General features: G+C 41.8%; 1 protein-coding gene across 1 annotated transcript; it reads right to left on the reverse strand.

Moving 5' to 3' along the window:
• LOC137278663 (retinal dehydrogenase 2-like) lies at positions 1-24,750 on the reverse strand. The gene is made up of 14 exons (XM_067811167.1): positions 24,514-24,750; positions 20,430-20,534; positions 19,536-19,676; positions 14,414-14,540; positions 13,917-13,978; positions 13,472-13,600; positions 12,277-12,390; positions 11,709-11,811; positions 10,867-11,051; positions 10,196-10,360; positions 9,595-9,752; positions 2,760-2,834; positions 2,436-2,475; positions 1-1,156 (listed from the first exon to the last, which is right to left on the reverse strand). Exons 1-14 carry the CDS (start codon positions 24,565-24,567, stop codon positions 1,124-1,126), a joined length of 1,491 nt encoding a protein of 496 aa, XP_067667268.1. The 5' UTR covers positions 24,568-24,750; the 3' UTR covers positions 1-1,123.
• Positions 24,751-25,813: the final 1,063 nt, after the last annotated feature.

Below are 25,813 nucleotides of genomic sequence, written 5' to 3' on the forward strand. Positions count from 1 at the left end.
ACTGATGCAAACTGATTTATTACTTTAAAACAAAATCAAAAACAATGTATGAAGAGATCAAAAGATCCTTGTTCAAATCTAAAACAAAGGTTGATTACAATTCCAAAAGCATCCCTGACAAGATCTGAACATAAATAAAGCCCAAATAAACTCACTAACCCTAGATACTGTTGCTGAATACTCATCTCACAGGCCACAGTGTGTTACGCGTGATTGATGTTTCACAAATGGCACCAGTATATATTGTGAACAAAAGAATATTTTTGCCTAATGCAATTTTAGTGTTAGCTGGGATGTTCATCCAGAACTTCACACAAAACAATTTAACGGAACACAAACAGAATAATTTCAAAATGAACAGTATTCCATATTTTTGAAAGGAATAGATCATGTACTTTTCCAACAATCATAAACTGTTTTCTGAAACAAAATTGTGCAAGTAATAAAATCTCAATCAAATGTTGATGATGTTTGGTAATACTGAACAGTAAGTAATAATTGCGAGCCAAATGCTGGAAATGAACAAAGTGTAATATATGTCATCTTTGGTTAGCAGATCACTTATACAAAATAAGCACCAACTGAATAATGATTGTCTGAATATCAATCATTTAAGTACATTTAAACACATAGGTCTCTGCGCCACATATACAGCAGTAAAACTGATAGATTGAGGCTGAATAAATTTATGCTGGTCAGTTACTCTATATAAGAGTAATTTCAATCATATCTATAATATGTTTCACACAATGCCATGGGCAGGCAGCCACCAGCTGTGTCAAACATTTCCATGCTGTCTAGGTGTAGACTAGAGATAATTGAGTAGTTTGCTTGAGTCCATGTTAATTAGACAAACACATGCAGAGTTTAACAAGGTTCAGTAATTGCTTGTGGTCATTTAATTTGGTATTGCTAGTTGCACAGCTGACATGCTCTTTTGGCTAGAGTAGCATCCATTATAACACATTGTCTGTGTGTCCTGTTGTAATATGGAGGTGGCACAGATATTGTTCAGTTCTCTTAACACAAATTTAACAAACAGCTGATTGGACATCAGTAGTATGTTGGTTTCTGATTATTCTTAGAATCATACACGGGAAGAATCCTTCTCAGCATCAGCATCTTAGGAGTTCTTCTGGGGAACCTTGACCACCACCTGTTGAACAACAATATATCGGTATCAGCAGATTGTACAAGCAATAATACCCAGGTGACATAACGACAATCTGAGTGCAACATTATCACAGATTCCCTAAGGAGATGCTAAGTTAGAGATTTAGTGTTTTCCTGTTATGTTATCCTTCATTAAAGCAGAGTGTGATACATGCATGCCATCACAAAGATATCATGACTGTTATGAGCCATCAAACAATATGCTGACAGAAATGCAATCAGTCTGTTTGTTCCCATACAATGAGACTGAGCTGCTACATAACATCATCCCTCGAGACTTAATACTCAATGGAACATCTTCTCCAAGTATGAGTTCATAGGATTCCAATTAAGGTGTGGATGTCTTGCTTTCATAAAATATACAAGGCAATAGTTCTGGATGTAGGTTTGTTCTTCAAATCAGAGTCTTTCACGAGTTGGTCATTCAAGAGAAAGCTATTCTGGTGTGGGTGTGGTGGAGATGCAAACCAACTCTGGGAACAAAGCTAAGGCGCGGAATGTGCTCAGGGTATTCACAATGGATATGTCAGACATTGGGCAGTTGGACAATTTTGGCACATCACCATATACAACATGAGAGTGGGTTTTATGTAAGTAGATTCATGTCTCATGCATGGCAAACTATCAGCCAAAAACCTTTCTCTCTCACCCTACAGGCACTTCATTCATGACCAACAAAGCAGATTTTCTAAATATTACCTCTATAGTCAGTTGCTCCTTTTTGACTGTCATCATAATCAGTTAGGTTCATGATCACAATGATCACAAGATTCCCGTTTCACTTGTCTTCTAATCATTACATGTAGTTCTGCGAGTCTCCCTAATAGGTTTATGTCAAAGAGTAGACAAACTGGGAGTAATCAGCTATACAGGTACAGTACATTATTAAGTATAGAAATGCTCTATTTTAAGTTCATTTTCATGAGTAGTCAAATTGAGAGTAGTCAAATTGGGAGTGGTCAAACTGGGAGTAATCAAACTGAGAGTAGTCATGATGGGAAGATACCATCAACTGTCTCTTTCAACTGAGGTCCTTTTCATTGCCAACTATCTAAATAGTTTTATATGAATGCCATTTGGAGCTTTGTCCCCATGCACCAAACCATTACCTCTACCTTCATCACTGATGCAAGGGGGTAGTGTTCCCTGAATTATTCACAATGACTATTCCTTGACAGATCATTTGAATAATGTACCTGTATTATGTCATTGTCACTAATGTAAACTGTAATAACAAATGTGCTTATTAAAATACAACTCACATTTTTCACTTCGATGTACTGTTGAAGGCCATATTCACCCCTGAAGAGAAAAATAAGATAAATACAAACACATGTACACTGAAAACTGGTACAATAATCTCAGACGCTCTGCAATCAAACTGTAGTCTTGTTTCAACTTTGGTGACAGAAGCCAAACACAACTGTGGCTATGACAGACAAATTGCAAATCTATTTCAACCCACTGATAATTATTCCAGTGTTTATGTTTGTAAACATGCACAGAAAATGACATAATTCTCTAGTAATAAAATATTACCACCAAAATGAACATATTGAACCATATGAGGCAGAGCTAGTACTTACATCTCTCTCCCAAGGCCGGACATCTTGAAGCCTCCAAATGGCGCTTGTGCATTTACAGCCAAATAGCAGTTGACCCTGTAAAGGGGAGATAATCCTTCAATCCCTGATATATTTTACTAAATTTGTATCACATTTACACATTGAGAACAATCTTATTAAAATCTAAATATTTTAGATATTTAAATACTTACCTTACCATAGGTCTTATGCATATTACCTCAAGCTTCGCTAGAAGAGATCAGACAGTCGTTGATTCGCCATTCCCTAGATGGCTACCTCATGTAATCTACGAATGTAGTCACGGAAGTGACGTGATCTCCCCACTCGCGCAAGCGCGAACAATCCAAAAATCACTTTTACTGGCAACAGGAAGGTCCGAAGAGTCCAGAGTGGGGAGGAGCATCCAGCGTTGGGAGGGAGTCACCGCCCTATGGTAAGGTAAGTATTTAAATATCTAAAATATTTAGATTTTAATAAATTTTTAACTTACCTTACCATAGGTCTTATGCATATGGCTTCGACAGATGGATGGTGGTGTGGACTCCGGAGGACCATCCCTCAGCAACCAGTGCACATGCATTAGGAGAACCTGGGAGACCAATGCCAACAGTCACAGGACAAACCTGGAAGCAGGGCAAAGAGTAACCCAAGGGAACTCCAAAGAAAAACCGACGCACCCTGAGGGTGAGGTTAATCTTAAGACCAACGGTAAGTAACAGTGTTATTACCTAATGGGCGGACGTCCGGGTAAGTTGCTGGGCAACCACCAACGGACTGAAAGACTGTAGTCCCTCCATGTCCTCAACTGCCAAGTCCCTCAGGTAGTGGGAAGCGAAGGCAGTAGACGACGACTTCCAAAAGCAGCCTTCCATAGTTTGTGGCATTGTGCAATTTCTATGGAGGGCCATGGTAGATGCCAACGCTCTAATCTCGTGTGGGCTGTCTGCCACCGGATGAGGTAGACGCTTGGCATCAAAAGCCGCCAGGATCGTAGATCGAAGCCATCAGGCGACTGTGTTCCTGTTCACCTCCCCTTGCAGATAGTCGAAAGCGGGATGAACAGTCTTTTAGGGGAACGTCTCTTAGAAGCCAACTTCCGGATGTAACATCTGAGGGCTCAAACGAGACACAGCAGCTCCCCCTCCATGTCCTCAACTGCCAAGTCCCTCAGGTAGTTGGAAGCGAAGGCAGTAGACGACGACTCCCAAAAGCAGCCTTCCATAGTTTGTGGCACTGTGCAATTTCTATGGAGGGCCATGGTAGATGCCAACGCTCTGATCTCGTGTGGGATGTTTGCCACTGGATGAGGTAGACGCTTGGCATCAAAAGCCGCTAGGATCGTAGATCGAAGCCATCAGGCGACTGTGTTCCTGTTCACCTCCCCTTTGCAGGTAGTCGAAAGCGGGATGAACAGTCTTTTAGGGGAACGTCTCTTAGAAGCCAACTACCGGATGTAACATCTGAGGGCTCTAACGAGACACAGCAGCTCCTCTTCCAAGTCATGTTGTCCCAAGACTGCAGATGACAGAGGAATGGAGAACAGTCTGTCTGGCTGTCCAGGGAGCTGATTCTTGGCCACAAAATCTCACAGGAGACCCAAGTGGGCTGGTCCATGCCTCGACTGATCCAAGCGAACCTGCGTGACGTCCAGGGCATGAATTCCACTAGCTCTATCAGCAGTAGCGCTAACACTAGAATGAAGACCGTCCTTTTTTTTTTTGAGACAAATACACGAAGGAGGCTTCCTCTAAAGGCTTATACGGAGGTCCTCTAAGATGTTGTAGGACGATGTTGAGGTCCCAAACTAGAGGACGAAGCTTAACTTTCCGGTCCTCCAATTTGCAGGCCTTGAGTAGCGCAATAAGATCTGGTACCTTGGAAATCTGTTTATCTGCTTTAATCGAATAGAGTTCAAAACCGACAGATAAGTCCCCAAGGTACTGCCTCTAAGATGCTTGCAGTTATGCAGGAACAGGAGGAAGTTCGCTAAATACTGTGGAGAAGCTGTCATAAGGTCTTGCGATCTTTGAGCGCAAAAACTCTCAAATGAGCGCCACTTGTCGTCATATAAGGACCTAGTGGACATTCGACGCGTACAAGCTAGGACGCTTGCCGCGCACGAGGAGTAGCCCTTAACTCTTATTGCCTTCTGCAGATGACCCAACTGTGAAGATGAAATCTCAGTGGGTCCGGATGCAGCTGCCGACTGTGCGGATGTCGAAGCAGACGTAACTAATCTGGGAGCTGGTACGACTCTCCGCTGGCGAGATGACGCAGGTCGGGGAACCATGGCCTGGCTGGCCACCAAGGTGCGACCAAAAGCAGTCGCAGGATCGTGTCGATCGCCCACGCCTGCAGGTCCATAAAGTGACTGAGTGGAAACCCTGTGCTCCAGGGTGATTAATTTCGCCACTTGAGATGAGTACCCCTTGGCCCTCAAGACTATCACAGATGGTCCAGGCGCAAAGATGAAACCGTGACGGATCCAGGTGCAGTGTCCAATTGTGAGGATGGTACAACAATTGGTCCCACTCTGGAAGCCGATATTTGAAACGTCTCTCGACACAACATATTCTCTGTTGGAGATAGACATAGGGGGCGAGATAAGGCGTCTGCCATGAAGATGCAGGCTCCTGGTGTGTGAGATGCTTTTATATGGAGGATCAGACTCGACCACGTCGAAGGGTAGAAACGACAAGTGTAGTAGAGGTCGTGGTCTCCTTGACCCTTGTTTACCTAGAGGGCTACTATTGAGTTGACCGAATGGATCATCAGTAGCTTGTCTCTCGGTGCTGTCAGCCAATAATAGACATGCATCACCGCTTATCTTCAACTGGGTGATGTGAAGAGATAGAGCTCCACTCCCCCAGAATCCTGCTGCAACCTCCTTGACTAGATAGGCACTCAATCCTGGTAGAGACGTGTCAACCTAAAGATGGTTGTTGAATGACGGCTCTAATATGCAAGTTCCAAACATTGACCAGCGAGTCTACCACTGGTGTGGAGTCAAGACGTCCAAAGTCGTAAACCTGTCTTGAAATCATGATCAAGAAAACGCTGTCATAGACGTAATAGTAGACGTCTACGTCTGATCATATCCTAAGGTGACGTGAGCAAATCGAGTAGACATTATCACTGACATAGTGATAACGGACAGAGTACAGCTTGCTTTTAACATCGCCTTGAACTTCGACCCCCGAACCTGGGACGGCGATGTGATGAATCAACTCCCGCGGAGTTAGTTAGTCATCCAAGCTGACTTAATAGCCTGATAATGAAGTCCACCCCTCTCAAGATAATCTTGTATGCCGTAAAGATGCGTCATACTTCGACTTCAGAATAACCACGCTGTTCATTATGAATGTGTTGACATTTCAAGGAAGTCTATTTATAGCTGGCTGTCTGTCCGATCAGAAACTGCCATACATCGCTGCACGCCTCCTGATAGGCAGCGTTGAGACTACTGTTAGAGGATCTCTATGCCGAGTAGAGAAATCCAATGCCGCTGTAGACTGCTAGTCTAGAGTGTAACGACATCTTTCCATCGTAAATGACTAAGTCACTGCAGACAACTTCCTTACACTAGAATAATAACAACACATTCTGCGCAGGGCGTTGTCCCTCGATGACCAATCAGATCGTAGATGTAACGTCCTGGGATCCTTTGCAGGGCGTTGTCTCTCGGGGACCAATCAAAATGTAGACGTGACGTCACCGGTGTAGCAGGTAACTAATCACCATGAAATCTTGATACGGTGATACCCTGCTAGCCTGTAGGCTTAACAGTAACCATGCTGTATGGCGAGCACGTGTCTAAAGGAGTAAAGCGCGCGAAAACCCTTCCGCCGCTTGAAACGGACGTAGACAAATTGCTTTCCAAGTACATGTGTTGGAATTTTCCCCGAAGATAAATGCTGCCCTCTCTATAATAAGAGGTGTAGTTAGGCGTGGCACTTTGTAGTTGTCTCGAAAAATCTTCGTGACACAATGCGTAAAGCACGTGAAAGAAAACTTTCTCCGCTTGAAGTATATGTAGACAAATTGTAAAGTAAGGATCTTCGAGGATGCAGCCAGTCCCTCCAAAGGACACCCAGTCTCACGCCTACCAGCAGAGGAATATCTGGTACGGTGATCAATCCTCGAGGCGTTGTCTTCAGACAAGTCCATCGCCGTCGCCGAGGTAGCTGACACCAGAGCAGACAACGGTTTAAGCATCCGCTTGAGTTCAGTCTCAATGGTCACCCGCTTAGAATCCTGCACTCTGTAAGAGAGCTGCGAGGAGCCCAATAACCGCTACATAGATTCAACCAAGACCGCCACGCTGTCCGCGAAAACCAGGCTGTGTATCTTGTAATCTGACTTCTTGGATTTACACACTTAGAAATTCGGATTAGATGACAATTTTTCAAAGACCGCATCTAATACAGCCACGGCGTCCGCCACCATAGGATCAGGCGGGATGAGTAACTCCGGCGATAAATGAAGTGCTGCAGGGTTGTTGGAATTAGCTGAAGGTGAAGGGCAGTACGGTAACCTGTCAGCAATCCACTCGAAGACGACTGATAAGGGTAGTTAAGTGCCATCACCATCGCCGTCGCCTCCTGCCTCCTCGTCGAAGTCCGGGCCAAAAACCTGTTCTTCCAGGTCCTCATAGGAAACGGAATTCGAATCACGCCGCGACGTAGGAGACCAAGTCGATGCATGAGCAGCAGATTCCTTGGACGAGATCCAAGGTGGTTCCGGCGACCGCAAACGCCGAGTTCTAGAGGAGCGTCGAGGTGATATGGACTGGGAGCGCAAGCACCGTCTTCACCTGGTAGTAAAGCGAGAGTCCTCATTCAAAGGGCGTAGCGGGGACCGAGAGCGCCGACAAAGACTACTGTGGAGGGTACAGGATCACCGACTCCCAGGGAACCTGGAGCGCGATCTGCGCCGAGAGCGCTCTGCCTCCAAGCGCCGAGCGCGCCCTTCATCCAACTGTCGATGTAAAACCTTTTCCCTGGACAACGTATGCAACACCCTGGGTATACGGTAAGGCGCAGGCGCTGGCGCTGGCATAGGGTCCGGCGTCGGCATAGGCGCTGGCGTAGGTATAGGCACTAGCGCAAGCACAGCCTCTGGCGCTGGCGTAGACAGACGCTGGCGTAGGCATAGGCATAGGCACTGGCGCAAGCACAGGCGCTGGCGCTGGCGTAGACATAGGCGCTGGCGTAGGCATAGGCGCTGGCGTAGTCACTAGCGCAAGCACAGCCTCTGGCGCTGGCGTAGACATAGGTGCTGGCGTAGGCATAGGCACTGGCGTAGACATAGGCCCTGGCGTAGACATAGGTATAGACACAAACACAGGCGCTGGCATAGACGCTGGCGTAAGCAAAGGCGCTGGTGTTGGCATAGGCGCTGGTGTCGAGATGTCAAGACGCTGGCATCGCAGCAGCACCGGGCGTCAGGAGAGAGCGCAGGAACCTCTGGACTTCCGGATGAGACAAGGCATCTGGATGAAAACAGATCCACGATGGAATCCGAGCGAGGTGGTTCCGGGGACAAGCGTACAGGCGTCACAGACGAACGCCCCATCCCAGGCGTCGGCACAGGCGTTGAAGGCGGTTGTAAGTCAGGGTCGTCCGGCAGAGATCCCAACGACGACTCTCGAAATCCGCCACCAATAACACCTCGCAGTACTGGCAGTGTCCGTCAAAAGAGCAGGCTAGAGACGCACAATCCGGGCACCAAGGGTGGGGATATTCGCCGATTCCTGCCCCAAGCAGATAGTGCAAAACTGGGGAGATATACACAGTTAAGTGCAACAAACAAACGTAACAATGCGTTGAAACCAACGCAGGAGGTAGAAAAAAACACCCCTATACCAGAAATGCAGCACCAACGCACCCCCACTATAAAGTAGGCACGCCCGTAAGCTCGTGACAGCGAAGGGCAAACAACCAAAACGGTTGCCTGCGTACATCGCAACGTGGCACGAAAAAACATATAAATGCAGTGAAACCTGGCAAAAATACTAATCGACATGGAAAACCACATGGAGGGAGAAAACCAGCAAGATATAATACCCCCACGGACGCCATGCCGCACTCACACACGACGCGGGCGAACCCACCCCGAAGTGAGAGAAAAAATAACACGAGGTAGCAAAGTAAGTGCAGTTAAAAGATAACTTACCTTAACACGCACACCTAAGGGATACAAACCATACCTACCCCTGAGGAAACAACTTTATTGAACCACAAAGTAGGTAAACTAAGCGAACCAAAAACGTCCGAACAGACGAACGCTAGAAGTAAAAGTGATTTTTGGATTGTTCGCGCTTGCGCGAGTGGGGAGATCACGTCACTTCCGTGACTACATTCGTAGATTACATGAGGTAGCCATCTAGGGAATGGCGAATCAACGACTGTCTGATCTCTTCTAGCGAAGCTTGAGGTAATATGCATAAGACCTATGGTAAGGTAAGTTAAAAATAATAATAACTACCAAATAGCACGTACCAAAGTGAAGGGCATCTTGAACAAAAGGGCATTGGTTATATAAATGTTACGTTTTCAGTATCAACAAACTGTATAGCTTAAATTTCAGTCAACAATATTGCCCAAAGGGGAAGGTACCTACTACATCACACTGTGAATGATGTAATACCCACAACCCAGAACTTGTAGAACGTAACTGTCCACCTCTACAGTCAGCTTTGATCATCAGCAGTGATTATTGTGATTTGAAACCTCTGACTTACAAAGCAATATTTCAGATTCATATTGGAATCTGACAATCACCCATGTACAAGCATTCCAACCAATCGTGTATCAGAGAAAAGTGGCCTGCTTACCACACAGTTCCAGCCTTGATTCCATTAGCAAATGCCAAGGCCTTGTTCAGATCATTGGTGAAGATGGCTGCTCCAAGACCATAGGCTGTGTCATTGGCACGTTCCAACACTTCTTCCAAGGTTTTGAATTTGATTAGTTGCTGAACAGGTCCAAAGATCTGAATATCAGGAAAGAATAAATCCCATAATTAAGCATAAATACAGTTTGACTTTTTGAAGTCAATGGTAAAATCGAGATCCTAATAAATTATGCACAAGCAACAAATACGAAAGGGGTTAGTCTTGGTGCCATTGAAGATGGTGAATGAGTTGTGTTGTCATGGAGATGAATCAGAGGCTGATTACATGCACGTTAGTTAGGTTAATCTCAGTCTGTTTATCTCATCAACTACGTACAAGTTATGTACACAATTCTCTCATGAAACAAATCATTTCTGAATGAAATTGTGTTTTTCAAAAATTTATCTTTAAAAAATGTTAAAAAGTCATCAACATATTCAGTAAGTTTAAGAAAGCTCTGTATCCAGTTGTTTTGTATCATAACTGACTCATTTCTCGTTCCACGCTTTGCCACCCACATAAAAGCTCCTTTCTGACTGACCTCCTCCCTGGCTATCCTCATGTTGTCCGTGACGTTGGAGAAGACTGTGGGCTCCACGAAGTAGCCCTTGTCTCCATGCCTGGCACCTCCAATCTCACACGTGGCTCCCTCGTCCTTCCCACTCTGGATCAGCTCAAGGATCTTGCCGAGCTGCTCATTGTCAATCTGAATCAATCAAGATTGACCATCATCATTGAGTGAGTGAGTTTAGTAATGCCACACTCAGCAATATACCACCTATATGGCGACGGTCTGTAAATAGTCAAGTCTGGACCAGACAATCCAGTGATCAAGTGAGCATCGATCTGTGCAATTTGGAACCAATGACACGTGTCAACCAAGTTAGCAAGAATGGCCACCCAATCCTGTTAGTTGCCTCCTACGGCAAAAGTAGTCACCTTTTATGGCAAGCATGGGTTGCTAAAGTCCTATCCTACCCCGAACCTTCAAGGGTCGGCCATCATGAACATCATCATCATGCCATACCTACACCATCACCTAAAAGCATCACTCCATGTTTTGAAGAATGGCTGTAAAAATCAATATATAATGCAATATTTTCCTTCATTCACGAGTCATCAGTTTTTGAATGGGCTGACATCAAGTTGAGTGAGGATGATCACAGACTGGCCTTGTTTTATTGTACTTTGTACAATGCCAATTAGTCCTACCTGAGGGCCATTCTTGGTGTTTGGGTCAAAGGGATCACCAACACTTCGTTTTTTGGCTGCCTCCACACTGCGTTTCACAAATTCATCATAGATTTCCTCTTGCACAAACGTCCTTGACCCTGCAATGCAGCACTGGCCCATGTTGGTCATCACGGCCTCGTGTGCCCAGGCAGATGCAATGTCCACTGTAAGTAGAAGTCAAGAAGTTAGAGAGTGAGTTTCATTTCACCCAAATTTTCAGAAATTTTCCAGCAAGATCATGGCAGCAGACACCAGAAATGTACTTTACACATTGTTCCCATGTGGGGGAATTGAAGACAGGTCGTAGGCGTGCCAAGCAAATGCTCTAACCACTAGGCTAGGGATGGAAGAAAAAAGTTTTTTTCAGTTAATATAAGAATGAGTGAGTGAGTGAGTGAGTGAGTGAGTGAGTGAGTGAATGAATGAATGAATGATGCAGTTTTAGCCCTATTATTGAGTAGGAAATCAAACTTGGGTCTCCAGCATGGGAAACAAAACCTTTGACTGACAGGTTATTTCACAGTTTGTCTGGGTGTTAATGTTTGATAGTGTAGTAAGTAGCATCCAAAAATGATCGGGTTAAAGGAGCTAACATTGAGCATGTACATTCAAATTTAGAGTTATGTCCCTTGATGCAATAGCTCAAGCTCAAATTTCCTTAAATGTTAAGTCTCCAACCCTCACCTCCACTCACTCACTCTCACACAGCCTTCCTGTTTTTGAGGATATTCCTATTATTAATGATCCATCCAAACTTGCTAATGCATAATTACAGTGGTTTAACTCAAGGTTTCCAAATCTCAGCTGACAGCTGTACTCACAGTCAGAGTCAGCAAAGATGACATTGGGACTCTTTCCTCCTAGCTCCAATGTGGTCCTCTTGAGGTTTGTGCCGGCAGCAGCTGCCATGATTACCTTGCCGATCTGAACAGCAGACATGTGGGAAAAGGTTACTAATCTACTCATACAGTCCATATTTGATTTTCATCATACACTTCCTTTATGATGAGAGGCCATTAAAATATTTCACACACAAATAAGACAATTTTTGCAAAGGGGGGGGGGGAGACATTCATACACAGTAACTCACTGATTTGTTGAGAAGGTGCTGAAAATTTGACAGACATGTCAATGATCAAGATCACTTTACCACAAAAAGAACACATTTTTTCCAAACATATAAAACATGTATGAAAGTATTATCTAGGCTCAATTTAAGAGATGCAAGCCAGACTAATCACTAGGTTGCACTGTGTAATACTGGGTTGCACCAGTGCAAGTAACAAAGCACTAAATCCTGATTATTCATATTGCAAATTATCAGTGTCTGTGACTACTTGTGTGTACCAACAGTGATCCACAGATCAGCACCTTGCCCCATACACTCACCTCTGTTGATCCTGTGAAGGCCACCTTGTTGATGTCTGGATGCTCCGAGATGGCAGCACCAGCTGTAGGACCATACCCAGGGACAATACTCACAACACCCGTTGGGAACCCGGCCTGGAACATACATCACATCATTCATATTCTCACATGGAGCATATCACACAGCTCACTGACTTATTGTAAAATATATTCAAAATCTTTCCTATGTTCATCTTAAGTTAAAACTTGACACATGTTTACAGTGTGATCCATGATCAAATAGTCTGTTGTTCTACACCTGACGTTTTACCTACACTATGGTTGACAACTAAGTAAACCTACGTGGACTTGATAATCCAGTGACCAACACTATGAGCAACTATTCACACCACCTGTCCATATCACCTCACATTAGATCACAATACAACATTTATCTGGAGCCCTGCAGGAGCGCTGTCCAGTAACAGACACAGCCTAAGAATATGTGCACCTCAGTCACTGAATAAAGGGAGGTAACAACATTCGCCTAGTTAGTGAATAGAAGCAAGGATAGTCAATATCGGTTTTTATATCTTAATTACAGGAAGTAATCCATCTGTACGCTACATATCTGTATCTCTGCCTTCTAGAGACTGCTTTTGGAGTCCTCAAAATTTGGCTTGTCCTCAGTTATATACAGCAATCAATACAAACCCTCTTGATACAGTGAGCATGTGTTTGGTAATGACCATTTAACTTTCCTACTGATGTGCAAGTGAACAACTAGTATGGTTTTATGTCTTTTTAGTCAGCAGGGGTTCAAAAATCTGATGCCCGATGCCCAGAACAAGTCAGGTTTCATTTCAGGCAATCAAATAATGGTATCTTTCTTGTCCGTGGACTAGTAGACAATTTCAACTTACAGTTTCAAACTGCAAATAAACTTGGATTTCATTTCATATCTGCTCATAATGTAGCTATTGCATTTTGCAATAATAGTAATTTAGAGCTTTCATCTTTTTAAATGTATCAATCTTCGATAAATAGTCCAGTAAACATTAACATTAAACATTGTGTCATAAAATCAGGACAAGTGGAAAATTAGTCAGGACAAAGAAATATTTGAACCCCTGGTCAGCAACAGTCAAACGTTTCCTGATAAAGCATGACACAGTTTGTGAAGGACAAGCACATGATAAATCTAACAATGAACAGGATTGATCTACGAGTTTCTTACTTCTCTGAAGAGAGATCCCAGATAGAGTGCTGTCAGGGGGGTCTGTTCTGCGGGCTTCACGACAATGACGTTCCCGGCACAGAGGGCAGGGGCGATCTTCCAGCAGAACATGGTGATTGGGTAGTTCCACTGGTGTCCACATGGAGAGGAGAAAACACACACAGATGAACCATCAGGCTGTAGGGTGTCACAGCTCAGGCAGCAGAGACGCTACACAACTGTCAACCACTGTTCTGAGTGTCTTGTATACAGTAAATGAGTGAGTGTGTTTAGTTATACAATATTCCAGCGACATGGAGCTGTTATTATTGGTTTAAAAAAGATTCACTTGGTTTTCCAACTTCCAAATACGTAAATAACAGTTCATGTCATAAAATGTGATTTAACACACAGATTTCTTTACACAAATAACCAGAAGAAAAGTCCTCCACAACAAAATACCTACAGGAATAATCTGTCCACAAATGCCAACTGGTTCATGGCGGGTGTAGCAAAAGTAGTCTCCATCTGGAACACATACAGTGATTAGTGAGGACACCAGCAGCTCCAGACACAGATACAGGGATCTTTGAGGACATCAGCAGCTCCAGACACAAGTGCGGAAGAGTCCTCGAGCATAGCAAATATAACAGCTTCATCATATGAAGTAACTGGACACACAGTTGTAAGAGAAGTATTTGCTAGTTGCTAGTTTTATACCACAAACATCAATATTCCCATCATATAATGGCAGTACATCAATAACTGTGTCTAGTGTGGTGTGATGTGATCTGGCATGATGTGATGTGCCCTGATGTGACCTGGTGTGATGTGATGTGCCCTGATGTGATCTGGAGAGATGTGAAATGGTGTGATGTAAACTGTTTGAGTAAACCTTGTTCATTACTGCATTTCACGTCATTTGGAAAGCAACAACAGCAAGGGACATCTCTGTGTACTCACCCACTGGGATGGTCTTGCCCTGTATCTTGTCTGCCCAGCCAGCATAGTATCGGATCACATTGATGCCAAATAAGATGTCTCCTACTGAGCCCTGGAATGGCTTGCCATTGTCCAGTGTCTCTAAGCTCTGTATTGGAGATTGTATCACAGTCATACAGGGGAACAAGGGATCATGGACCAGTAATAGCAAACTTTGAACAAGGAGACACTTACACCCAGGTATGAGAAATCAAGTGATTGCTACACCCAATCTCTGGTCAACACAGTGAGGTAAGTAAGTCTGTTAACCATGTCATAACCAACATGACCCTACTCCAGTATGTAAACATGTTCATGTTTTCACCGTCATAAGAAGAAGCAAAGGCACATGAAACACACATAAAATATCCACCCAAATACAAAACTATGGGTCCACAGCATAGGGACAAAATATCAGTGTCTGGACAAATACCAGTTCAATTTTTCAAATGGTTTGTCATAAATTCAGACAGTTTACATGGTTTAATCTGATCATTGTGAGAGGCTGATATTTGGTCTCAGGTTTTCAACAAGTTGTTGCGTACATCTTCCAGTGGGGATTATTGTCTGTCTGGCTCAAAAGCAGACTGATGAATTGTAATCCAACTCAAAAACTATTAAACACAGCATACTCAATGAAATGCTGGTCATACCAACTCTGTGAGTTTTTTTCAGAATTCTTGTACTTAAAATAAACAAGAGTCATCACAAAATGACATATCCCCCCAGCCCCCACATATCTGAAAGGACAAATCTTCCGACAGTTACTTATTGTGTTTCTAGATCGAGTCTGAATTGTTTCCATGGAATTTATCAAAAATATAAATGACATATATCTGTAATCAGAAAAAGTCACCATTTCAAGACCTGTCTCATATATCTGCCAAGATATTTAGAAAGATATGGAATGGTTTTCGCGTTGTGCTCCGGAAACGAAGTCAGCAACGTGTTCTTGGAACCGAGAAAATAATACGTCATAGAAACCTTTAAATAGCAAAAGGCACCATTTTGGGGTCTGCCACACATATCTACCACGTAACATTGACAGATATTAAAAAGTTTTTGAGTTCTGCTCCGGAAATGAAACACGCCTCTCACTTTTGAGACTAAGTACGAAACACTTCCATGGAAAAAACTAAAAAATCACAAAAACCTGTAAGTAGCAAAAGGCACCACTTTAGGTTCCGATTGATATATCTACCAAGTTTTTAGAAAAAACAAGAGTCATCAGAAGATGACATATCCCCCAGCCCCCACATGATTGAAAGGACAAATCAGCTCGCAGTTACTCACTGGCTTTTTTTGTTTGAATTGTTTCCATGGAATTCATGAAAATTATAAATACTATATATCTGTAATCAGCAAAGTCATAATTTCAAGATCTGTCTCTCATATCTGCCAAGATCTGTTGAAAGATATGAAATGATTTTCGAGTTGTGCTCTGGGAAAGAAGCCCATCCCTCCATTTTGAGACAGTCCGAAATGTTTCCATGGAAACCAAGAAAATAATACATCACAAAAACCTTCAAAGGGCACCACTTTGGGGTCTGCCACACATATCTGCCAAGTTTTACTCACAGATATTAAGAAGTTTTAGAGTTCTGCTCTGGAAATGAAACACACCTCTCCCTTTTCAGACTAAGTTCAAAACGTTTCCATGGAGACCAAGAAAATAATAGTGAGTGAGTGAGTGAGTTTAGTTTTACGCCGCACTCAGCAATATTACAGCTATATGGCGGCGGTCTGTAAATAATCGACTCTGGACCAGACAATCCAGTGATCAACAACATGAGCATCAATCTGCGCAATTGGGAACCGATGACATGCGTCAACCAAGTCAGGGAGCCTGACCACCCGACCCCGTTAGTCGCCTCTTACGACAAGCTGAGTCGCCTTTTATGGCAAGCATGGGTTGCTGAAGGCCTATTCTACCCCGGGACCTTCACGGGTCCAAGAAAATAATAAATCACAAGATCCTGTACACAGCAAAATGCACCACTATAGGTTCTGACTGATATATCTACCAAGTTTTGCAGAAAAATATTGAATGGGTTTTGAGTTCTGCTCCGGAAACGAAGCTCATCCCTCCATTTTGAGAGTAAGTCTGAAACGTTTCCATGGAAAACGAGAAAATAATAATTCATGAAAACCTGTAAATAGCAAAAGGCACCATTTCAAGTACTGACTGATGTATCTACCAAGTTTTGCAAAAAAGTACTGAACGGCTTTTGAGTTCTGCTCTGGAAACGAAGCCCGTCCCACCATTTGACTAACACCAAAATGTTCCATGGAAAACAAAAAAAAATAAAAATGCCAAAACTCTGTAAATAGTTAAAGGCACAACTATAGGTTGAGATCATTATATATATCAAGTTTGGTCTAAAAAAATTGAACGGTTTCTGAGTTATGCTCCGCAAACAAAATGATTACGGTCGGATGAGGCGTCAACTATATCCCACCGCATTACATGTGTGTTTAACAATCCATCATTAAAATATTCTCACAATTCACTGTTTGTTATGAGGCAGGAGTGCAAAGAAAGGATGGAGACAACACATGATAGGTTAATGAAAAAACAACATTCTCGGCACTTGTGCACATGCTTCTCTAGTATAATGTTTTTATAATGATCAGTGTTATATTTAGTATGCTATGTTTGATAGTTTTCAAGTTAGATTGCAATTCATCGGTCTGCTTTTGAGTCAAACAGACTCTTTACTAAAGTAATGTAAACAAAGCTACAAAAATGTTTTTTGGCATTCATTCTATTACAACATATATAGGAAAGTGTGTCATACCATATACGATATATCGCATAAATCAAGCCTTACCTATCCTAACCAACAGTTGTTTGGAAGATTGTTATCAGATTTACCTGGTTTATCCTTAAAAGATCAGAAAACTAAAAAAATCAGCAATTTACACAGTTGTATGAAACAGACCATAACATGACCGGAGTCACAGAGATTTTCAAGCATTGCATGTGAAGGGGTCATCTCATAAGGTAGTTGATCACTGTACAAAAATACCAAACGCCATGCATACATAAATAATTTTAGGAGATGAGAGTGCTTGGGGAACTGTAACAGAGCGGTATACTGTTGACATTGGATGTTATAGATAAGTGTAGCAGTAAGGAAATGTAATGCTTTGTTTAGTTTAGAATTATACGTATTTCCATTGTTTTGTGTTGTGCTGGCATATATTGAATTTACTTATAGATTAATGACAGAAAAAGAACCGACGTGTTCACATATCACATTGTGTTGGTCAAGCTACATTAAGGTGACCACTTCAGATGTAGTGTTGACTTGGAGTGCTAGGTGTCATCATCAGTACTTGTGTCATCAGCTGAATCATCCCGTGAGGTACTGGACTGGTTTTTAGCTGTGTTTTATGTTCTGTAACCACTGCACCTTGGTTTCTGATTGTTTGTAAGGCACATTACAGGAAATAAGATATTCCTACATATGTGCTTTAGGCTACTCATGGTGGGAGTAATGGTTCCAGGAACCTGTATGTTATGGTAACTGGCGTTATCCATAATAATGACGCTGGGTTTGTCTAGGCAGGACAACAGTTGGTTTTCAAACCAGTCCAAGAATAACCCACCATTCATTTCATGGTGATAATCTCTTCTATGTACTTTGCATACAAAATCACACACCTCTATCAAACCCTTGTCAGAGATGTCTGTGTGAAGGATGACCAGACGGCAGTGCAGATGCGTTGGCGTTATCTGATGGTACTACATACAATCAGTTGAGTGCTTTTTGTTCACCCATGTTTTGTCAAGATAAATGCACTGAAAACCTTGGTTTCGATATTCCTCAATGGACTTTAGATACCATGCCCGCATCGACACAATGGAATATTTTTCTCTGAAGACATGTCTATCATCCCCGCGTTTTGCATATTTGAATCCCTACTAGTGTAACAGCTGATGTTGGACATGATACGTTCATGATGTCTTTTATTTCCTCTAGTATATTGGCACAGGTTGGAGGTATTTTCCGTTCATACAACTTCAGGACAGGTTGTCGAATAACACTTTTATCAAAACTATCCAGCTTGTGTTTCTTACCTGGCTTATTATTGGTTATTGGTTTTGAGACGACCCCCACCATAAATTTCTTATGACAAGCTCAGTGCACAAGTAGCCCTATAGTACACCTTATCATAGCTAACAAATGGTTTCCCTCTGTCTCTTTCAATGACGTTATGAACAAGCTTCTCTGTGTTGCTGTCCATGTTGCTGATGCAGTGTTTGCATCATCTGATGGCAAAGTGTATACCCCCAGATTACTCCTAGGCCAAATGTAGAGATATCATGAAAATCAGGTAATATGATACACCCAGCCTTATCACCCATACGGCATATCTTGACCATGTTGAACACCAGTGCTTGTCACCACACATTAGACAATGTGATCAATTCTCAAGCAGTTTGTTTATGAACATGTGGACACTGTTTCAACAGTGGACTGAACCCAGTTAGTTTTTAGTAACCTGATACCTCCTGTTGCTAGTTCCTCATCAACAAGAATTTTTGGCGGGTGGGAGGTGTCATACTAATTACTGAATAACACGTTTACTGCTGCTGAGAGATCCTAAAAGATAGGGACTTTTCTAGCATTTGGCCTAGGACTAAGATACCACGTGCACGCGATTGTGTTATATAGAGCCTACACACCTAACACACAAAATAATTTATTTACTACTCATTTTTGAGGCCTCAATAATGCAGACACAGCGATAACCATTTTTGAAGCATTGTTTACAGTACTCTAGACTCAAAGTGTTACAAGTCTGTGTCAAGGGTTCACATCACTGACAACTGCACTGGATCCAGAATAGCTGTTGGGACACCTTAAGTCAGAATTCTTTTTACAATTTGCACACAAGAGTACTTCAGTCTAAACTCCCCAACAAATCCTCTGGGAAGGAAAACAAAGCGTATGGTATAAAACCATGATGCAGTCAAACTCACAAACATGTGGGAGACATGATCAGTAGTGGGGGGACAAGAGTATTGGTCAATACACCAATAAAGTCATGACTATTGGTCTAGAGAGGTGCAGTGTACAAATAGGTGGTAACTTACAGCCAGGTATGAGATGTCCCTCTCGATAAGGTCGGCCAGCTTCCACAGCAGCTTGCCACGGCGGCTTGCATCCATGCGACGCCATACGGACCCCGGCTTGAAGGCTGCTTTAGCAGATTCTACAGCAATGTCCACATCTGCCTGTAGGGACAAGAAACTGCTTTAACATGGCAGCTGTAGTGTTGCCGCTGTAACAGGACAGCTACAGTATCTATGGTGGGCTGACTACATGAAATAATCAAAGATTGATCACAACACCCAATGACCAGCAATCAATCATATTTTTTCTTACTCAAACACAAACATTTTGGGAACACCTGTTTGCTTTAACAACATTTTTCACAGGGTTGGTTTTGTCTGTTACATTTCATAAGGACTACAACTAAGTACAAGCTCATTCCAAGTCATGGTAGAATTTATCCTAAAGACACCATTAAATCTGAACAAATTTCCAACACCAGTTGTGTCGCTGTTGTAACAAAAGAGCTGTGGTACTAATGCTATGACTGTAACATGACAGCAATAGTCTTGCTGCTGTAACAGGCCTGCTGTAATACTGGTGATGTAACATGGCAGCTGTAATACTGGTGATGTAACATGGCAGCTGTAATACTGGTGATGTAACATGGTAGCTGTAATACTGGTGATGTAACATGGCTGCTGTAATACTGGTGATGTAACATGGCAGTTGTAATACTGGTGATGTAACATGGCAGCTGTAATACTGGTGATGTAACATGGCAGCTGTAATACCGGTGATGTAACATGGCAGCTGTGTTGTATCTGCTCTAGCTTGGCTGATGTTGAAAGCTAATGCAATGTTTTCATTTAACTGTCACTGCAATTCCATGAATGTTCTGGCACATAAGTACATGTGTATAGTGTATCACAAACCTTGTCCCCTTCTTGGACATCCGTAATCTTCTCTCCTGTAGTGGGGTTGAAGGTGGGAAATGTTTTTCCACTGGCAGAGTTCACAAACTCATTGTTGATGAAGATCTGGAAAATATGAAATTACAAGGACTCACTACAGGAACTTGATGGAGGACGTTGTATAATATCACAGTGGCCAATGTTCTCGTTGTGTCAGGTCAGTCTGTACATCATGAAATATGGAAAAGATCACCAGTTTAGTTAAGGCACATATCCTCCACATAATTACCAGTGTTTAACACTAACTAACACTTACTAAAATCTAATGATCTGCGCACAATATTATCTCAAAAAGCAGGGTATTTTGTGTCTAGATCTGGAGACATATCAGGCGTCACTGTTATTAGGTGATTTAGTTGTATGTATTCATCTAAGCATGCAAAAAATAAAACAGTTAACCTCCAATACTATTGGTAAAGCATTTGTTTGTTCATATAAGCTCAGTGAAGCTGGTAAGATCTTTTGATGTGGGTTTGTTCGTGGACTTCTGTTTGGGTGAGGTACACGTTGACTACTGGCAAATAATAATAAGTTGAGCACCAATCTGACAACTGCCCTGGATTAGCAAGCATGAGCACTGCCACTGGCACTTGCCATTGTGATAGAAGGGGCCCCATGTGGTCCACGATCAAGAGTACTACAAAGGGTGTAGTGTGTGGCCTGTCCGGGCAAACTCCTACACGCAGAATCAATGTCACCGTCATACACTACACATGCACCAGCCTCCATCTGTTCTACTTTTCAGAAACCAAATGGGTTTGCTCACTGGCGTGCATCACCTACTTCCAGTGTTCACGAATAGAATACATTAGGATATCAACATTGGTCAAAAGTTTAATGCCATGTCGCCAGTTTTGGTCTAATGTGTAATGTTGATACTCCTGCATTGTTTCAAATTTTACTGTATTTACTAAGTCAGACTTACAGTTGAGCAAAAGAAATATCATGCTGAATAATCCCAGTATCTTTATTTGAAATTCATGTCCATAAACCTGAATGATAATCAGTAAAATAAACAATAGCAGGGGTTGAAAAATCCCATCGCCTGACACCCGGGGCAAGTCAGTTTTCATTTGGGGCAATCAAGTAACGATATCTTACTTGTCTATGGGCTACTAGATAGTTTCCATATATGGTTTCAAACTGCAAATAAACTTGGATTTCATTTCATATCTGCTCAAAGTGTAGCTAATAAATTTCACAATAATGATAAAGCAGAGTTATCTCACTTCGCTATTTATCACTCTTAATTATGTAATGAAATCTGGGCAAATGGAAAATTAGGATAACTTACTTTCTTCAAGTCACTTACCCTGAGGCAAGTGGCTTTATAAAACATTTTGAACCCCTGAATAGTTCACTCTCTTGCAATTAAACATATTAAAGATCTGAAGTAATGTAAATTGTGGATTGATTACAAGAAACAAACATGCTTGTGAATGCTTTTTACTATTGCTTGCAGTTATTTACAGCTTTCAATATCTGGAAATGTGTTCAATTTATGTCTGTCTGAGGACAAGATAGTGTTTCTGAAAACACATCCTCAGTATCTCCAGGGTATACATTCCAATAAGTCTCCACTATACCCTGGACGCATCTACGGCTTTGCCCGATATTTTTATTACCTCCCTTTGCTGACTCCGCCTTCTCACAGTAGCCAATCAGCTAGGCTGCTGTTATAACCGAGCTTCCCTATGTCAACAACGGCATCTGTCACAACTGCGAAGGTTCGCGATTCAGATTTTAGGGAAATCATACAAACTGACAGGTCAGAAACTTTAAAACAACGTATGCAAGAACTACTAAATCTTCCAGAGAACCTCTACATGTTCTTTTTTGTTGCCAAGTTTAATCCGTTAGATAATTTAAAAAGCGAAAGTGAGTTATGATTGGTTCGCTCAACTTCCCAGTGTAGACATCTGACTGGATAAAAAGACAGCCACTGGAGGTAATAAATTTATCTGGCAGAGCCATAGATGCATCCAGGGTATAGTGGAAACTTATCGGAACTTATACCTTGGAGATATCGAGGATGTTGAAAACATGGCTTTGACTAAAATGTTCGTTACTTTTACGGTGGTTTGTATTTAGTGGTTAGAAAATTAGTAAATTTTGTTTCCTCCTCCAATAAACAACACTTATGTTTAAAGATTGAACTCTGATGGTAGCTGCAAGTATTTGTCAATTCATGGCATTTTGGTTCATGTGTTTACTTATATCCTAAAGTTAACCTTGATAAAGTTTGTTCAATATTAGCATATTCAGTATGCTGTATTCTACACTGTATTTGCTGGGAACGAGCTAGTCCACCTCGTAAGATCACAGTTACCATGTAACAGAAACATGCCTCCTAACTCTGTAATGACTACATAGCATGTAGTGTTTTTATTGACATAGTGGGGTTATCCTGTGTAATGATGAACATTTCGGTTTCAATATTTTCTTAGTGTTCACCTGTTTTGTAAGCTTGTGAAAATTTCAAAGTTTTCATTCTTGTTGAATTCACGTTGGGTTTAGACAGCCAAATATGCTACTTTTGCAAAATATATGAATTCACACAAATATAACTTAACTAATTTTTATAAATTTTTGAGAGGTATTTGCACACCATTTTTGAGAATGAGCATTGTAATAAATGTGTTTGTGTAATGTAATCATGTAATTGTGGGTTAAAGTGTTTAAATCACTCCCACCTATGCAATGTTTACTTATCTGAGATACATGTCTGTGATAAAGTGTAACTATCATCACTACTATGATTTGTATAATGTAGTTCACAGAACTCTGTGATCTGACTAACCAACATCTTGCAGTGAATTGTTCATACATTATTTTATGTCTAATGTTGCAGTGTGACTTTTGTTGTCCAGTTCTTGTACATGGAGTGAGTGAGTTTAGTTTTACGCCGATTTTTCACAATATTCCAGCCACATCACAGTGGGGGACACCAGAAAATGGGCTTCACCCATTGCACCCATGTGGGGAATCGAACCCGGGCCTTCGGCGTGACGAGCGAACGCAGTAACCACTAGGCTACCCCACCGCCCCTCTTGTACAAGGAGGCTATATTAACTATGTGTGTTGGTTTGAGAGATGGTCACAGTGACATGAGGAAACACATCAAGGAAAACACAGAAAGACATGCATTCCACACTATTACATAAAAAACTAATAAATAAAATGGCTTGAAAGCCATTCCAAGTTAAACTAAATTTTTTAACTGCCCCTAACAGTGGATGCCTGAGTCATAGCGCCCCAAGTTATCTGTGGGTTATCGATGAATCTCAGACCACCTCAAGTCAGCTGCAGAAAGTGGGACACAGGTGCACAGTACAATTAAGCTGATTGTACTGCGCTAAATATGTTTCCAAGTTGCAGAGACATTTTAGTACAACTTTACTTAAGGCATTTGCCCTGTGGGTGACAGTTCCGCCTGTACCCCCATCCCAATCAAAAGCCAAAATTACAAACTGACATTACTGACAAATGAAATTACAAAATTGCATTCAGTAAACTAGAGCAGGTACAAAAAACAATACATGAACTTACCTTTCAGTGTTGGACTATTACATCGGGGAAGTTTGAAGTATTTTATGTCAAAAGAGGGGGCTACGGGCGGGACTCTTTCCGCCCTGTGGCTGCATACTTAAAATTAGAATCTAGAAAGTAGTAACCTGACCTATATTTCGATGACATACCACGGTCCTTCAGTTCCAACCTTTATTGCCAAGTTGCATTTCTTACGCCAAGTTGCAGGCCTCAGTTCCGCCTGCATAAATAACAGTCTGTCTGCTTGTTACAGCATTTAGCCCTCCTGAATATCAAGTTGGACTTCATGTTTATGACATGCCGTCGTTTTGAAGCCGTGCCTGACTTGCCTGATCCCGTTATAACCGGCAGCCGCTAACAACATGATGGCATTGATGTGTATTTTGTTTCCGCTGCAACATCACATGTCAAGCCCAAAATTTGCCTCGTTCTGCATCAAATGGACACGTCATGTCAGGAGAAACAACTGTCTTGTTAAAACAAACGTTAGTTTTACCTGTGTGAACTTCACTTCGGGATTGCGGATTGCTTCTGGCTGAATATCTGCCATCGTTGTTTTCTTCTCCTGTCTTCGCCGTCACCGCCTTCTTTGTGAACTATGGCATACAGTAATCATGTGACAGACCACGTGGTCAGCGCAAATTGTTACAAGGCCGCCTGGGAAAAGCCAAGTCATCCATCCCCAGGCCTGTCGAAATGCCAAAGTGCCATGGCGACCTTCACAAACGTCAAACGTCATGTCAACCAAGTCATGTCCTGATTTACTAATACTGAATAAGTTGCAACAAATGATTTATCTGGGACTAATTATTACTTTACTCCGGTGCTATATTACAGTTATTTTTGTTACAAACAATTCAAGAATTATTACTTCAAAAGCAATGTCTTAATGACAACAAATACAACACTAACGTATGTGTACGTGTCATACCAGTTTTGTTAAAATAATTATCTGTGGATGTTTTATTATTTAGGTACTCGACCGTTCGTGCTCGTAAAAGAATTAATTAAAAAAATAGATGTATAGTACATGTAGTTCCATCCTTCGAAGAGGCAAGTCTAGATATAGCAAGTTCAGACAGGACCCCACTGTTATTTATTATTTTTTTAGAAATTATAATTACAACTTTTATTACTTTCAGATAGACAAGTCTTGGTGTGTGAGTGCAAGACATTCGTAGCTATTCCATTGTCCCATGTCTCTGGTCGATGTTCATGACGTCAGTCACTGTGGATGGTACGGATGCTGATTATGTAATGGTGCATTTAATGGTGTGTGTGTGTGTGTGTGTGAGTGTGTGTGTGTGTGAGAGAGAGAGAGAGAGAGAGAGAGAGAGAGAGAGAGAGAGGTGTGTGTGTGTGTGTGTTTGGGGGTGGGGAAGGGTGGGGGGTGATTAATACTACCAGTTTCAACTTTTAATACATACATGCGCTGTTTTCACATTTAGTAAGAAATTACAGATATCCTCAGTTGTTTAAGAGATATCTGTGCTTCATTTAAAGACATCAGTGCTATAAAGATTTCTGTAAATAATTGAATTACTGATATTTCAAAATGTTATAGAGATATCAAGAACATATTTCGCGATGTTTCTAAATGTGTAAAAAGCATCTGTAAAACAATTACAATCGTAGTTTAAATGATTGCTTTAGAAATTAATTCATGATATCTTCAATTCAGTTGAAGATAAAGTCAATTCATGACATCTCTATTTTCATTCAAGATATCTTTAAAACAACTGAAGATATCTTATAATTTCTTTATAACAGTGAAAATGGCTTGCCATAATTTTCAT

Source organism: Haliotis asinina, chromosome 3, assembly GCF_037392515.1.
Source record: "Haliotis asinina isolate JCU_RB_2024 chromosome 3, JCU_Hal_asi_v2, whole genome shotgun sequence".
Taxonomy (NCBI): domain Eukaryota; kingdom Metazoa; phylum Mollusca; class Gastropoda; order Lepetellida; family Haliotidae; genus Haliotis; species Haliotis asinina.

Coding starts and splice junctions, on each gene's coding strand:
- LOC137278663 (XM_067811167.1), bottom strand. CDS start 24,567: ATGGCAGATATTCAGCCAGAAGCAATCCGCAATCCCGAAGTGAAGTTC. Junction 13,601..13,916: donor TTTGTGGACAGATTATTCCT/GTAGGTATTTTG, acceptor TGTGGACACCAG/TGGAACTACCCAATCACCAT. Junction 12,391..13,471: donor TGGGATCTCTCTTCAGAGAA/GTAAGAAACTCG, acceptor TGTATGTTCCAG/GCCGGGTTCCCAACGGGTGT.